The sequence below is a fragment of the Pan troglodytes genome, chromosome 19 (assembly GCF_028858775.2).
Source record: "Pan troglodytes isolate AG18354 chromosome 19, NHGRI_mPanTro3-v2.0_pri, whole genome shotgun sequence".
NCBI classification, from domain to species: domain Eukaryota; kingdom Metazoa; phylum Chordata; class Mammalia; order Primates; family Hominidae; genus Pan; species Pan troglodytes.
Genome location: NC_072417.2, coordinates 17,182,644 through 17,195,427, shown reverse-complemented (window position 1 = coordinate 17,195,427; position 12,784 = coordinate 17,182,644). Strand labels below are relative to the sequence as shown.

Here is a 12,784-nt window from a genome sequence, read left to right as displayed (position 1 = left end):
CAAAGGGTCACTATGGGATGCCCTGGGCCTAGAGGGAGAAAATCCCATCATATCTAAGAGGATTGGCTACAAAAGCCTGGGCAACAGTGGCTTTCAAGCCACCGGTGGTATTATTTAGTGCAAAATCTCTTTTTTGCTTTTTAACATTTGAATTTAACATTTGAAATTTTATTTATATTACAACAGGAACAGAAAATGTTTCAAATTTTCCATAACACTGATTTCCATTCAGCAATTTTTTGTTTTCTCTCTTCCTCCCAGTCTTTGCTAATATGGCTGTATATTACATTATAATCAACACACACAGTTTGAATCCTATTTCTTTGTTGTTTCTTCTACCACTTTTGATTGATATTACACTATAAACATTTCCCACTATTGCTACAGTCTTCAAATATATTTTCTCTAATAATGGCATTATATTGCGTTGAGGGGTTGTAATCATTCTCCTGTTATAGAACATTTTGGCTGTTTTGAATTTTTTATTTTCATAAATTAATGTTTTCTTGCATATAGCTTTTCCTTTGAGGGTATTTTTTCTTTAGGATAAACTTCTAGGAGTAATATTGCTGGGGTGATAGAATATAAAGTCTTAATGGCCCTTAAAATGTATGGCCAAATTGCTTTTCAAAAAGGTCATACCAATTTACGATGCTATTGGCAGTGTGTGTAATAGTTTGATCATATCCTCACCAGCAATGTGTATATTATTGTAAACTTTAGCTAATTTATAAGTAGGAAATGGTACCTCATTGTCCTTATTAGCTTTATTCCCCCTTGATTAGATTTCTTTTGTCTTCTAATGCTGCTCTGGTGTGTGTGTGTGTGTGTGTGTGTGTGTTTTTCTTTTTCTTCCCAGAAAGGAAAACTCCATTTTATCCCCCTCCCCTGCTGGATTGGAAGGTAACCCAGGAGAAAGTGCCCTGGGGCATTGTGCTGCTACTAGGGGGCGGATTTGCTCTGGCTAAAGGATCTGAGGTAACTTCTCCAGCCACAGGCTGCCCAGAGCCCTCTTCTTCGTCAAGAGGGTGGCATTTCTCCACCCTTCCATCCCTGGGCTTGTGTGTTTCTGTGCCTGCATCCTTCGTATAACCGCACATTCCTTGAGGACATGGACTCTGTCTTGTCATCTAGGAACTCTACACCACACACAGGGCCTGGAAGACAGAAAGTAACCTTTGAGCGATTGCAGGAATGAGTGAATGAGTGACCGTGGTTAGCCAAGAGAGGCAGAGGACACTGTCAGGCACCCTCTGGGGCTTGATCACAATAATCTCTGCTTTGATTTGTCTGAGGGAAATCTTTCTTTCCAGTCCTTGTCAATATTGTTTACTACTACCTTTGGTCCTTCTACTGGCTACTTAACATGGTAGCTACTTCAAAATTTTTCTTTAGCTAAGTATGTAGCAGCGTAGGAGGTGAGGAACATGTTGGAAAACACACAAAAATATAACTTTCTTTACCTCCTTCTTTCCCTCCTGGGGAAGAAATGAGCCAGAGGGAGGGATGAGCTAGCTTGTTGCTGCTGTCCTCCAACCAACCATCTACCCACCCAAGTATCCCGGAGTGTAATAGACAGACTTGGTCTTGTTATTGCTGTTTCTTCAATATCTAGGACACAGCCTGGTGCCTAGTGGGTGCTAAGTTTTTGCGGAGGTGAACAAATCCATCCATCTAGTCACCTCTTCATCCATCATCCATGCATCTATTCATGTCTTCATCCATCCATCCGTCCGTCTGTCCGTCCGTCCATCCATCCATCCATCCATCCATCCATCCATCCATCCATCTGTCCATCCATCCACCCATCTATCTATCCATCCATCCATTCAACCATCCATCCATCCACCCATCTATCCATCCATCCATCCATCCATCCATCCATCCATCCATCCATCCATCTATCCATCCATCCATCCAACATTCCTATTATGTCCCTAGTGTTAGGCCAGGCACAGAGATTACAGAGGAGATTGAGATACGGTCCCTGTTCGTGGCAGACTTCACAGACTAGGGAGGGGCACATATATGAAAGGGCATTTCAGGAAGTAGCACACGAGCAAGGGAAAAATGTGAGGTATTTAGCTGAGGAGAAGTAGAAGATGAGGCTGGTGAGGCTACCAGAAGCCACTTCTCTGAGGGCCGCAAGATAGAGGGGTGTGGACTTGATCGTGAAGGCAGTAGACAGCCACTGAAGGACTGAGGCCAGGGGGTGAGTTGGTCAGATCTGCACATGAGGAAATCACTCTGATGTCTGGAGTAGGGGCCTGGGCTGGGTAGGGCTTGAAGGAGAACTAGCTGAGAGTCTGCAGCCTTCCATCTCACTCAGGCTCAGAACTTTGGACTCTGTAGACATTCTCTCCTCCTCTGGCCCCCAGCTCAGCACAGTCTCCGGCTTTACTTCGGACTCAGACTATTCCTGCTCAGCCTTCGTTGCTGACTTCTCTGTTCTCCCTGAAACAGGAGTGTCTGCCCAGGCTCTGTCCTTGGCCTCTCCTCTTTTTACACTTCATTCTCTCCCTGGACAATCTCTTCTCAGCCCAAAGCCCTAAATCTAAACCCTCAATGTCTGGTTGAAATCATTCTCCTGAGCTTCCAAAACTGTGGAGCACTGAAGAGGAGGAGATGGATGTGAGACATTTGGGTGACTTGGTGACTGACTGGGTATAAGGAAGGAGGGGAACAGAGACCGGCAGCATGACTCCCAGCCTACTGGGCTGGATGGCTGGTGGATGGTGTGTCCATTCACCAAACTGGGAGGCCCAGAGAGAGAAGCAGATTCTGGGCTATGGAGGATGAATGCAGGGTGGAGCATGTTGAGTCTGTTGTGCTCTTGGGACATCTGGGTGGACATTTCCAGAAGGTGTATGGGTATGTAAATCCACATAGTAGGCCAGCTGGCTGGAAATACAGATTTAGGAGACAGCAGAGTGAGGACGGGGATGAAAATGGTGGGAATGGATGAGGTCACCTATGAGGTGTAGAGAGAGAGGGTCGGGAGGGGAGGATGGGCCAAGCTTGCTCTGGCCCTGAAGGAACTGCAAGCTGGGAGCGCTGAGATGACTGCCCTCCTGGTGCTTCCCAGGCCTCGGGGCTGTCCGTGTGGATGGGGAAGCAGATGGAGCCCTTGCACGCAGTGCCCCCGGCAGCCATCACCTTGATCTTGTCCTTGCTCATTGCCGTGTTCACTGAGTGCACAAGCAACGTGGCCACCACCACCTTGTTCCTGCCCATCTTTGCCTCCATGGTAAGTAACCTGACAGTGGGGAGGAGCCCTTCCATTTCACAGGAACACATGGCCATATTGTGGGTCCCTGACGAGGCAGCAATATCCAGGCCAGACTCAGACCAGGCTTTGGAGACCCAGGTCTGACTGTGACGTGGATTTGTGGACCCTGGATGCCTCTGCCCCTGAGGCCTCCGCTGCTTTGCCACTCCTCTTTGTATCCCTCCTGCTGACTAAAGCACCAACCATGGACCAAGTGCTCAAGTTTATTTTATAAATCTAACTGGATTATTTCTCAAGCTGGGGAGACAGGACTTGGGCTAAGGAGGAGCAGGCCAGTGCCGTGGTCTCTGAGCATGTAGCACAGGTGTGCAGGAGGACTGCAGACCGGGAGCACCACTGGCTGGAAACCCCAGGAAGAGGCCTTGGAGGAGTGGGGACTTGGGAGTAGGTAGGAAGGGAGAGAGAATTCTGGGAAGATGGAGCAGCGCAAGGAAAGGCAATGGTGCACATGACTGAGGACTCCTGGAAGCCTTGCTTGGTGAGCACAGGGATAAGGGATCCCGGGGAGTTGAGAGAGGTAGCTGTCGGTTGTGGGAAAAGCTGCTGAGTGCCAGGCTAAGGCATTCTGTTCTGTGGACTAGCATGTTTTTGAGTTGGGACTGAGAAGAAAGCAGAGCTTATAGGAAAATCAGTGGCTATGGGTGTTTTTTTGTTTGTTTTTTTTTGCATTTCCTTCTGTCATCCATTGCAAGACATACCAGCTTCAGGGTAGTATGGAAAGATCCCTGGTCTCGTAGTCAGAAGACCCGAGTTCAAGATGTGGGATCTCTGAACATGGCCCTTCAGTTCTTTCTTCCGAGAGCTGTGCTGATGGCCAAGTAAGATGAGGGCTATGAAAAGCCTCTGTAGACTGCAAAATGAGCATGGGAGAGGCTGTCATTATTCTGGAATTGGGAGACAGATTTACAGAGGGCCTGAACACAGGATCGAAGGTGGTGAATTTCCATTCGGCTGCCTGGGCGTCTGCATGTATAAAAAGCAAACCTAAGTGGTTTTTTTCTCCTCCAAGTGAAGATGAAAGTGTTAAAAATAGCAAGGAGATGAAAGTGTTCAAAATAGCAAAGTGGCCTGTCTCCTCTTCGCCTAAGCAGACTGTCCAAACAGACGCCCAGTAGAAGGAGCACCTTTTGATGCTTGGCACGTGGTGGTGATGCTTCCTCTCTCCTAGCACAGGCCGTGGCTTTGTCATCTCCAGCCCTAACTGGGAGCACTGAGGGTTCCAACCAGGCAAATGCAGGCCCTAACGGGCTCTTTGAAAACAGGCTTTTCTAGAACCAGGAACCTCAAGTAAAAACTCCCCCAGCTACCTCTAAGGCCCATCACACTCCTGTCTCACGCCCACCTATGAGAAAGGAAAAGGTGATGGTCATTGAGCTGGGCTGCAGAGCAGTGTGAGGTGCAGACACCATGAGGTACCCACAGCTAGGAAAATGAGGATGGTGGGGGAGAGGCGCCAGGGAAGAGCTGGGCCCCTGCGTGGGACCCCTCAGTGATTCCCAGGGGGCGTGGGACTTGCGCAGTCCTTTCAGAGGGCTGTTTACCAACAGGAACCGTAACATTAAACCTGCTCAGACCCCTTGACTCAGCAATTTCATGTCTGGGAATATATCTTAGGAAAATAAGCAGAGATGCCTACCAACATATGTGATGATGATGTATGACAGAATTATTATACAAATATATCCATAGTAACAGGGGGTTTGCTGAAATAAATTATCATATATTCATATAATATGACATTATCAGGCCATTAAAAATCACAGTTTCAAAGAGTAATAAAATGGGAACATGCTCATAGTATAGTTTTTTTTAATTGCAGATGGTATATGGCTAAAAATGTCTAATAATGCAAAGATGTATACAGACCTTAATCCTCTAGCCTCCTCCCTACAGATGACCTCTGTTAATTTCTCAAATATTTTTCTGGATATTTTACACACACACACACACACACACACACACTCTCTCTCTCTCTCTCTTTAAATAAAGGGTATCATTCTATAGTCATTACACATCTTAATTTTTTTTTTTTTGAGACAGAGTTTAACTCTTGTCACCCAGGCTGGAGTGCAATGGTGTGATCTTGGCTCACTGCAACCTCCACCTCCCGGGTTCAAGAGATTCTCCTGCCTCAGCCTCCCAAGTAGCTGGGATTACAGGTGCCTGCCACCTTGCCTGGCTAATTTTTTGTATTTTTAGTAGAGACAGCGTTTCACCAAATTGGTCAGGCTGGTCTCAAACTCCTGACCTCAGGTGATCCGCCTGCCTTGGCCTCCCAAAGTGCTGGGATTACGGGCGTGAGCCACTGCGCCTGGCCATTCATCTTAATTTTTAAAAAATCTAACCATGAAGCCTTGGTTATCTTGGAGGTCTTTCCTGATTAGCACAAAAAGAAAAAAAAATCCAATTCTTTACAGCTGCATACTATTCCATTATTTGTATATATCATATTTTATTTAACCATTCTGCTATTAGTGACCATTGAGTTGGCTTCCTGTGTTTTGCTGTTACATGGTTGCAACAAACATGTTTGCATGTGTCTGCCCTCATGTGCATGATACATGATTGATTTGATAGATTTTAGGAATTACATCATTCATTCATACACTCAGCAAATATTTAATGAGTGCCTACTCTCTGATAGGTGCTGTTGGATGTGGCTAAATTTTAAAGTGTAGAATTTAAAAGGTGGCTACCAAATTCCATGTGCAAAATGACCCCACGCATGTATAAAAACACACACATCCACAGATTTATATGCGGGAGAGATGTGGTCCCTGGCCTCTAGGCTCTCTCAGTCTGTGGCAGGACACACAGACATGTGCACGCGGCACTGTAAGGTTGAGCACAGTCTAAGTACTCAGCATGGTCTCTGGCACATAGTAGGTGCCCAAGAAATACATGTCGAATGAATTGAGGGGGTAAGGCCTTCTAGGGCAGGTGGCCTCTGTGCTCAGCCTTCAGTGTTCCGTAGGTGGAATTATCTGCCAGAGACGTGGCAAAAGGGAGAGGAACCAAGACAGAGGCACAGAGGTTCAAACGTACCCAGCACATTCAGAGAATCCTTTTCAGAATCACGTCCCCAAGAGCTTCTGTGTTCTGTACGGTGATGTTGCAGTGCTGTTTTTCCGCAGTCTCGCTCCATCGGCCTCAATCCGCTGTACATCATGCTGCCCTGTACCCTGAGTGCCTCCTTTGCCTTCATGTTGCCTGTGGCCACCCCTCCGAATGCCATCGTGTTCACCTACGGGCACCTCAAGGTTGCTGACATGGTAACACAGCTGTTTTTATTTACTCCCGTCGGACTATAATGCTGTTGTCATAAGGGATGCCCCATTTATGAATGACAGAGTTTCAAAACGATGTCATGTGACTTGGGAATACCACGGAACATCCAGACCTGTAGCCATTGTTGACATTTATAATGCAGCTTTTCTTCTTTTTTTTGAGATGATCTCAAGCCTCACACACTGTTCTTTCTCTGAGGTGGGTTATAGACTCTCCCACCTGGAGAAGCCTGTGCAGGCACCAGGGGAGTCCTTGGAAGGGGTGAAGGTGGGGCTGAGGGACTCACGTGGCCAAGGATGAACTTGACAAATTAGCAAGAACCATGAAGATAGGCAGGGCAGGCTTAGGCAGCAGGGGGATGCTAATGACAGTCACAGAGATTCGTAGGGGTGCCTGAAGAGGTAGAAGCAGGGAGAGGGAGAGAGAGAGCACTGCCTGGGAGTAGATGATGCCTTGGAAACAAATGTAGTCAGAGGAAGAACTCTTCATTGGCTCTGTCACCTTTGCTGGGAGAAGGGCAGCTTTGCAGCTCTGGGCTGGGAAAGGGGCAAGTGTGTGAGCCCAGGAGGCCAGAAATGTACCTGGGACCAATCGGGTGTTCGTTATCTCAGAGCCTCTGCTGGGTATCTCGGGGACTCCATGGAGCATTTTCAAAAAAAGGGTGGGTCCCAGAAACCATGGACTGCAAACTTGACTCCAATCCCCAGTAAAATATGTACAACAGGGTAGTGAAGCGATGGTTAGTGACCATGAGGGAAGCTTGCAGAGCAGGCATCAGAAAGAGCCTGAGGAGGTCCACAGGGAAGCTGGCACGTCCTTGTAGGATGGTTAAGGCACTGGGATGAGCAATGAACCTGGACTCACACACTGGGCTCTGTGACCGTTTCCCTGAATGGCCTAAGCTGTTGCCTCCTGTCACTTCTCTGAGGTCCTTTTCCAAATGCGCACGGGCATAGAGAACCCATCCGTTCTGCCTACTTCCCAGGGATGCCTTGAGCACTGAGGATACCTGGGGGACATGAAGTCGCACTGTCCTGGGGGTCGGGACACCCCAGCCAGGGACGGAGCATGGCACAGGGACATCGAGGCCCAGTGAGCCGACCCTTTGTCCTCCTCTCTGAGAGCGCTAGTCCCCAGCAGGCCTCAGGGTGCTAACTCTGACACTGTCTCTTTTCCAGGTGAAAACAGGAGTCATAATGAACATAATTGGAGTCTTCTGTGTGTTTTTGGCTGTCAACACCTGGGGACGGGCCATATTTGACTTGGATCATTTCCCTGACTGGGCTAATGTGACACATATTGAGACTTAGGAAGAGCCACAAGACCACACACACAGCCCTTGCCCTCCTCAGGACTACCGAACCTTCTGGCACACCTTGTACAGAGTTTTGGGGTTCACACCCCAAAATGACCCAACGATGTCCACACACCACCAAAACCCAGCCAATGGGCCACCTCTTCCTCCAGGCCTGGATGCAGAGATGGTCATGGGCAGCTGGAGGGCAGGCTCAGAAATGAAGGGAACCCCTCAGTGGGCTGCTGGACCCATCTTTCCCAAGCCTTGCCATTATCTCTGTGAGGGAAGCCAGGTAGCCGAGGGATCAGGATGCAGGCTGCTGTACCCGCTCTGCCTCAAGCATCCCCCACACGGGGCTCTGGTTTTCACTCGCTTCGTCCTAGGTAGTTTAAATGGGAATCAAATCCCCTGGTTGAGAGCTAAGACAACCACCTACCAGTGCCCATGTCCCTTCCAGCTCACCTTGAGCAGCCTCAGATCATCTCTGTCACTCTGGAAGGGACACCCCAGCCAGGGACGGAATGCCTGGTCTTGAGCAACCTCCCACTGCTGGAGTGAGAGTGGGAATCAGAGCCTCCTGAAGCCTCTGGGAACTCCTCGTGTGGCCACCACCAAAGGATGAGGAATCTGAGTTGCCAACTTCAGGACGACACCTGGCTTCCCACCCACAGTGCACCACAGGCCGACCTACTCCCTTCATCACTTGGTTCTGTTTTAATTGACTGGCCCCCTGTCCCACCTCTCCAGTGAGCCTCCTTCAACTCCTTGGTCCCCTGTTGTCTGGGTCAACATTTGCCGAGACGCCCTGGCTGGCACCCTCTGGGGTCCCCCTTTTCTCCCAGGCAGGTCATCTTTTCTGGGAGATGCTTCCCCTGCCATCCCCAAATAGCTAGGATCACACTCCAAGTATGGGCAGTGATGGCGCTCTGGGGGCCACAGTGGGCTATCTAGGTCCTCCCTCACCTGAGGCCCAGAGTGGACACAGCTGTTAATTTCCACTGGCTATGCCACTTCAGAGTCTTTCATGCCAGCGTTTGAGCTCCTCTGGGGAAAATCTTCCCTTTGTTGACTGGCCTTCACAGCCATGGCTGGTGACAACAGAGGATCGTTGAGAATGAGCAGTGCTTGGTGATCTCTCAGCAAACAACCCCTGCCCGTGGGCCAATCTACTTGAAGTTCCTTGGACAAAGACCCCAAAGTGGGGCAACAACTCCAGAGAGGCTGTGGGAATCTTCAGAACCCCCCTGTAAGAGACAGACATGAGAGACAAGCATCTTCTTTCCCCCGCAAGTCCATTTTATTTCCTTCTTGTGCTGCTCTGGAAGAGAGGCAGTAGCAAAGAGATGAGCTCCTGGATGGCATTTTCCAGGGCAGGAGAAAGTATGAGAGCCTCAGGAAACCCCATCAAGGACCGAGTATGTGTCTGGTTCCTTGGGTGGGACGATTCCTGACCACACTGTCCAGCTCTTGCTCTCATTAAATGCTCTGTCTCCCACGGAAAGCTCCACTGTGCTGCTGACTTGTCTCTGGTTTTCTGCAGTGTGGGGAGCCCAGGGAGGTGGATGAATGAACGGTTACGCCCTGCCCACCTGCTGGGTGCCAGGCCTTCCTGTCCCTGTTGAATCCACTAGTTATCTCATTCGATCTTTGCAGCAACCCTGTGAGATAGCAAGGTATTATTATCCTCCTTTCTCTTTCAAAAAATAGGCTCAGAGAGGCCAAGGGAAGTGTCCAAAGTCACACATCAAGTTACTAGCAGTTACAGTTCCAACCAAGAGCTTCCAACCCCATACCCCGTGCTCCTTCTGCTAACCATGAAGGGCTTTGGCCTTATGGGGCTTGTAGGGAAAGGTGAGTGGCCAAGAGCAAGTCCATGCCAAGGGAAGATCTCCAAACACGAGTCCCTGTCTGTTGCCTCCCCTGAGATAGGCACAGGACAAGTGATCAATGAGACAGGGTGGTCCTTGCCCTAAGAAGCAAAGCGTTTGGTTGGGGAGGGAAGTAGGGAAAAGGCTGCCACCTCCCCCCACCAAGGTACAACTGCTGGCTTCCTTCCTCCCCAGCCCTCTATCATTGCCCTCCGTGCCGCTGCTGTTGACTGGCCTGCCCCACCAGACTGAGGGCTCTGACTGCCCACCAAGTCTAGTGTCAGCATTATGGCTGACCCAGAGCAGGCTATACAGTTAGTATGATGGATAAATAAATGATTGGTCAGTGCAGTCAATTAGGTGCAAGCTGTTGGTAGTAGGCAAGGTCAATGAAGGTCATCCAAGGTGGGCACTGAAGGATGAGTAGAATGGCCAGGGGTAATGGGGGAGGAACTGGTGGGTGGGTGGAGGACTCTTCCAGACACCATGTGGTTGAGGGCTGACAAAAAGCTGGGTGGAGGGCTTCCAGAGTGCCAAGCTCCCACCTGAAGAGGCTGACCAGAGGCCAATCCTAAACAACCCTAGGAGTTGGCTGGAGTTGCACTAACGTGTATGGCCTCCCCAACCAAACCCTTTGCTGCTTAGGGCAAGGACCACCCTGTCTCATTGATCACTGTCCTGAGCCTATCTCAGGGGAGGCAAAAGAGAGGGACCTGTATTCAGAGATCTTCCCTTGGCATGACTTGCTTTTGGCCACTTACCTTTCCCTACAAGCCCTATGAGGCCAAGGCCCTTCATGGTTAGTGTAAGGAGCAGCGGGCATGGAGTTGGAAGATCTGGGTTGGAACGGTAACTGCCACTAACTCGATGTGTGATTCTGAACACTTAACTTGGCCATACATGCTCTCTTATTTGCTTTTGATGGCAAATAAGAGAAGGCCCAGCAAACAGTGGCTTAAACCAGAAGGTCATTTAATGTTTACTTTTCAGGAAGTCTGCAGGTAGATGGTTGCTGGCATTGGCCCAACAGCTCATTTCAGCCTCCAAGGACTTGTGCTCCATAGTCCACTCTGTCATCTTAAAGCCTTCACACTTTTACCCCCATGCTTGACCCCCAGGCTACATACACAGCTGCTTTCCTTGAAGGCAGAAAGGTGGATGGGGTGAGGGCACGATGGTGTCAACTGCATCTTTGTCTTTTACTAGGAAAGTAAAAGCTTCCTCAGAAGCCCCATGAAGACTTCCCTTTATGTCTTATGGGCCACAAGTGGGTCACTTGCCTACCCTTAGACCCAAGATTCACAAAGAGGGATTGGAGTCCCATTGGAATACTGTGACCAATTAAGACTCATCTCTCGGGGTTGGGGAATTAGCCTATGTTTCCCCAAATTAAGCTATTTCCACCCACTACAAAATCTGGGCTCTGGCAGGAAAAAACGGTGGGAGGAGCTGTTGGGTAGGTGATGATAAGTGTCTGGTATGATCACTCCATGAGTCTTGAGAGGCCCTCTTTCCGTAGAATTCAGTAGGAGCATGTTGCTAGGTAGGAAGTGAGTACATGGTTTTCTGGTCAAGAGCTTCAACAATGCCTCCAATTCCCAACAGGTAGGCCTTCTGCAGGGGGTCCCGTGGATTGGGAGGCTAGAGTCTGAGCCATGCACAGAGCTCAGTCCTGAAATCAGACACCAAATCAGTCATGCTGCACTCTGGGTCTCAGTTTCCTTCATGAAGGTGCTGGACCAGAGGGTCTCTAAGGGCTTTCCCCAGAGTCACGGATCCTCTTACTCCAGCTGACCCTCCCTCTGCTTGGGCCAGATGGAGCCCCCATCCCAATCTCCCATGCTGTCTCATCTTGGAGCCTGTTCCAAGGTCCCACTGCCTGCTTCCCTATGGGGGCTCGCTGAAGGCCATCTCAGGCCTTTCCCTGATCTATATCTTGCCTCTGACATTTTATAAGAAGGGTCTACCCTAGGCCTTTGAGTTCTCTCTTGTTAGTGCTTGGATCAGACATCTGGGCTTGAGGTTAGCTGAACACACAATGTTGACCAGGATTGCCCTCTTAATTTTTTTTGGCAGGGACTTATGGCTCCACAAAGATTCTTTGCATTCCAAAATTAAGTCCCTGGGCTCCTTAGCCTCTGACCTCTGAATGAGATGCTCCTGAGGGCAGGACACATGTCTCCTCCCCTGTTCATCATCAGCTGAGAGCTTTCTTGGAGAAGGACTGGGGTCTCCCCATCTAGCATCTACCTGGGACAGGTGAAGTCTTCTCTCCTCCCCACCATCTCTTGCACATAAACAAAACAACTCTTTGCTCTGGGTTCCAAGCAGGATACCAGCTCACTAGCGCAAAGCCCAATCCTTGAGATGAACAAATCAGGATGTTCTTGGGTAAGACCTGTAATGGCATGTTCTTGTCTGTGGAAACAAAGTCCAAATGCTGTATTGTCTGATTAAAAACTACAGCTAGTGGCCTGGCGAGGTGGCTCATGCCTGCAACACCTTGGGAGGCTGAGACAGGTGGATCACGAGGTCAGGAGTTCAAGAACAGCCTGGCCAAGATGATGAAACCCCGTCTCTACTAAAAATACAAAAATATTAGCCGGGCACGGGGGTGGGTGCCTGTAATCCCAGCTACTCAGGAGGCTGAGGCAGAGAATTGCTTGAACCTGGGAGGCAGAGGTTGCAGTGAGCCGAGATCACACCACTGCACCCCAGCCTGGGAGACAGAGTGAGACTCTGTCTGAAAACAAACAAACTACAGCTGGCTGTCCTATTCTTAGCCCACAATCCCTTCCTCCAGGTACTTTCTCCCCCTAGTCACACAGCCTCTGAAAAGGGTTTGTGTCCCAACCTACCAGAAACCTTTTTAAAAATCTATTCACACACACACACACACACACACACACAAGTTTTATCAAGATAAATCCTCCATACCACGGGATGGGCTTTTACATTTCTCAACCGGAAGTTTGCCATTTCAGGCTGAATCTCTGCAATCAAGATTCCATTTATCTCACTTGGCTTCCTGAGCCAGGACTC

At 49.2% G+C, this 12,784-nt stretch overlaps 1 protein-coding gene across 4 annotated transcripts in view; it reads left to right on the top strand.

Moving 5' to 3' along the window:
- SLC13A5 (solute carrier family 13 member 5) overlaps nt 1-9,375 on the top strand; it is a 29,126-nt gene extending 19,751 nt beyond the window's left edge. For 3 of the 4 annotated variants that reach the window (XM_016930585.3, XM_016930587.4, XM_016930586.4), the window contains exons 10-13: nt 860-978; nt 3,086-3,247; nt 6,424-6,561; nt 7,756-9,375. In XM_016930585.3, coding sequence (XP_016786074.2) covers nt 860-978; nt 3,086-3,247; nt 6,424-6,561; nt 7,756-7,887 — 551 coding nt within the window. In that variant the 3' untranslated portion in view covers nt 7,888-9,375. The remainder of the gene's footprint in view (nt 1-859; nt 979-3,085; nt 3,248-6,423; nt 6,562-7,755) is intronic. The other variant, NM_001280154.1, reaches the window with a different exon arrangement.
- The last annotated feature ends 3,409 nt before the right edge of the window (nt 9,376-12,784 follow it).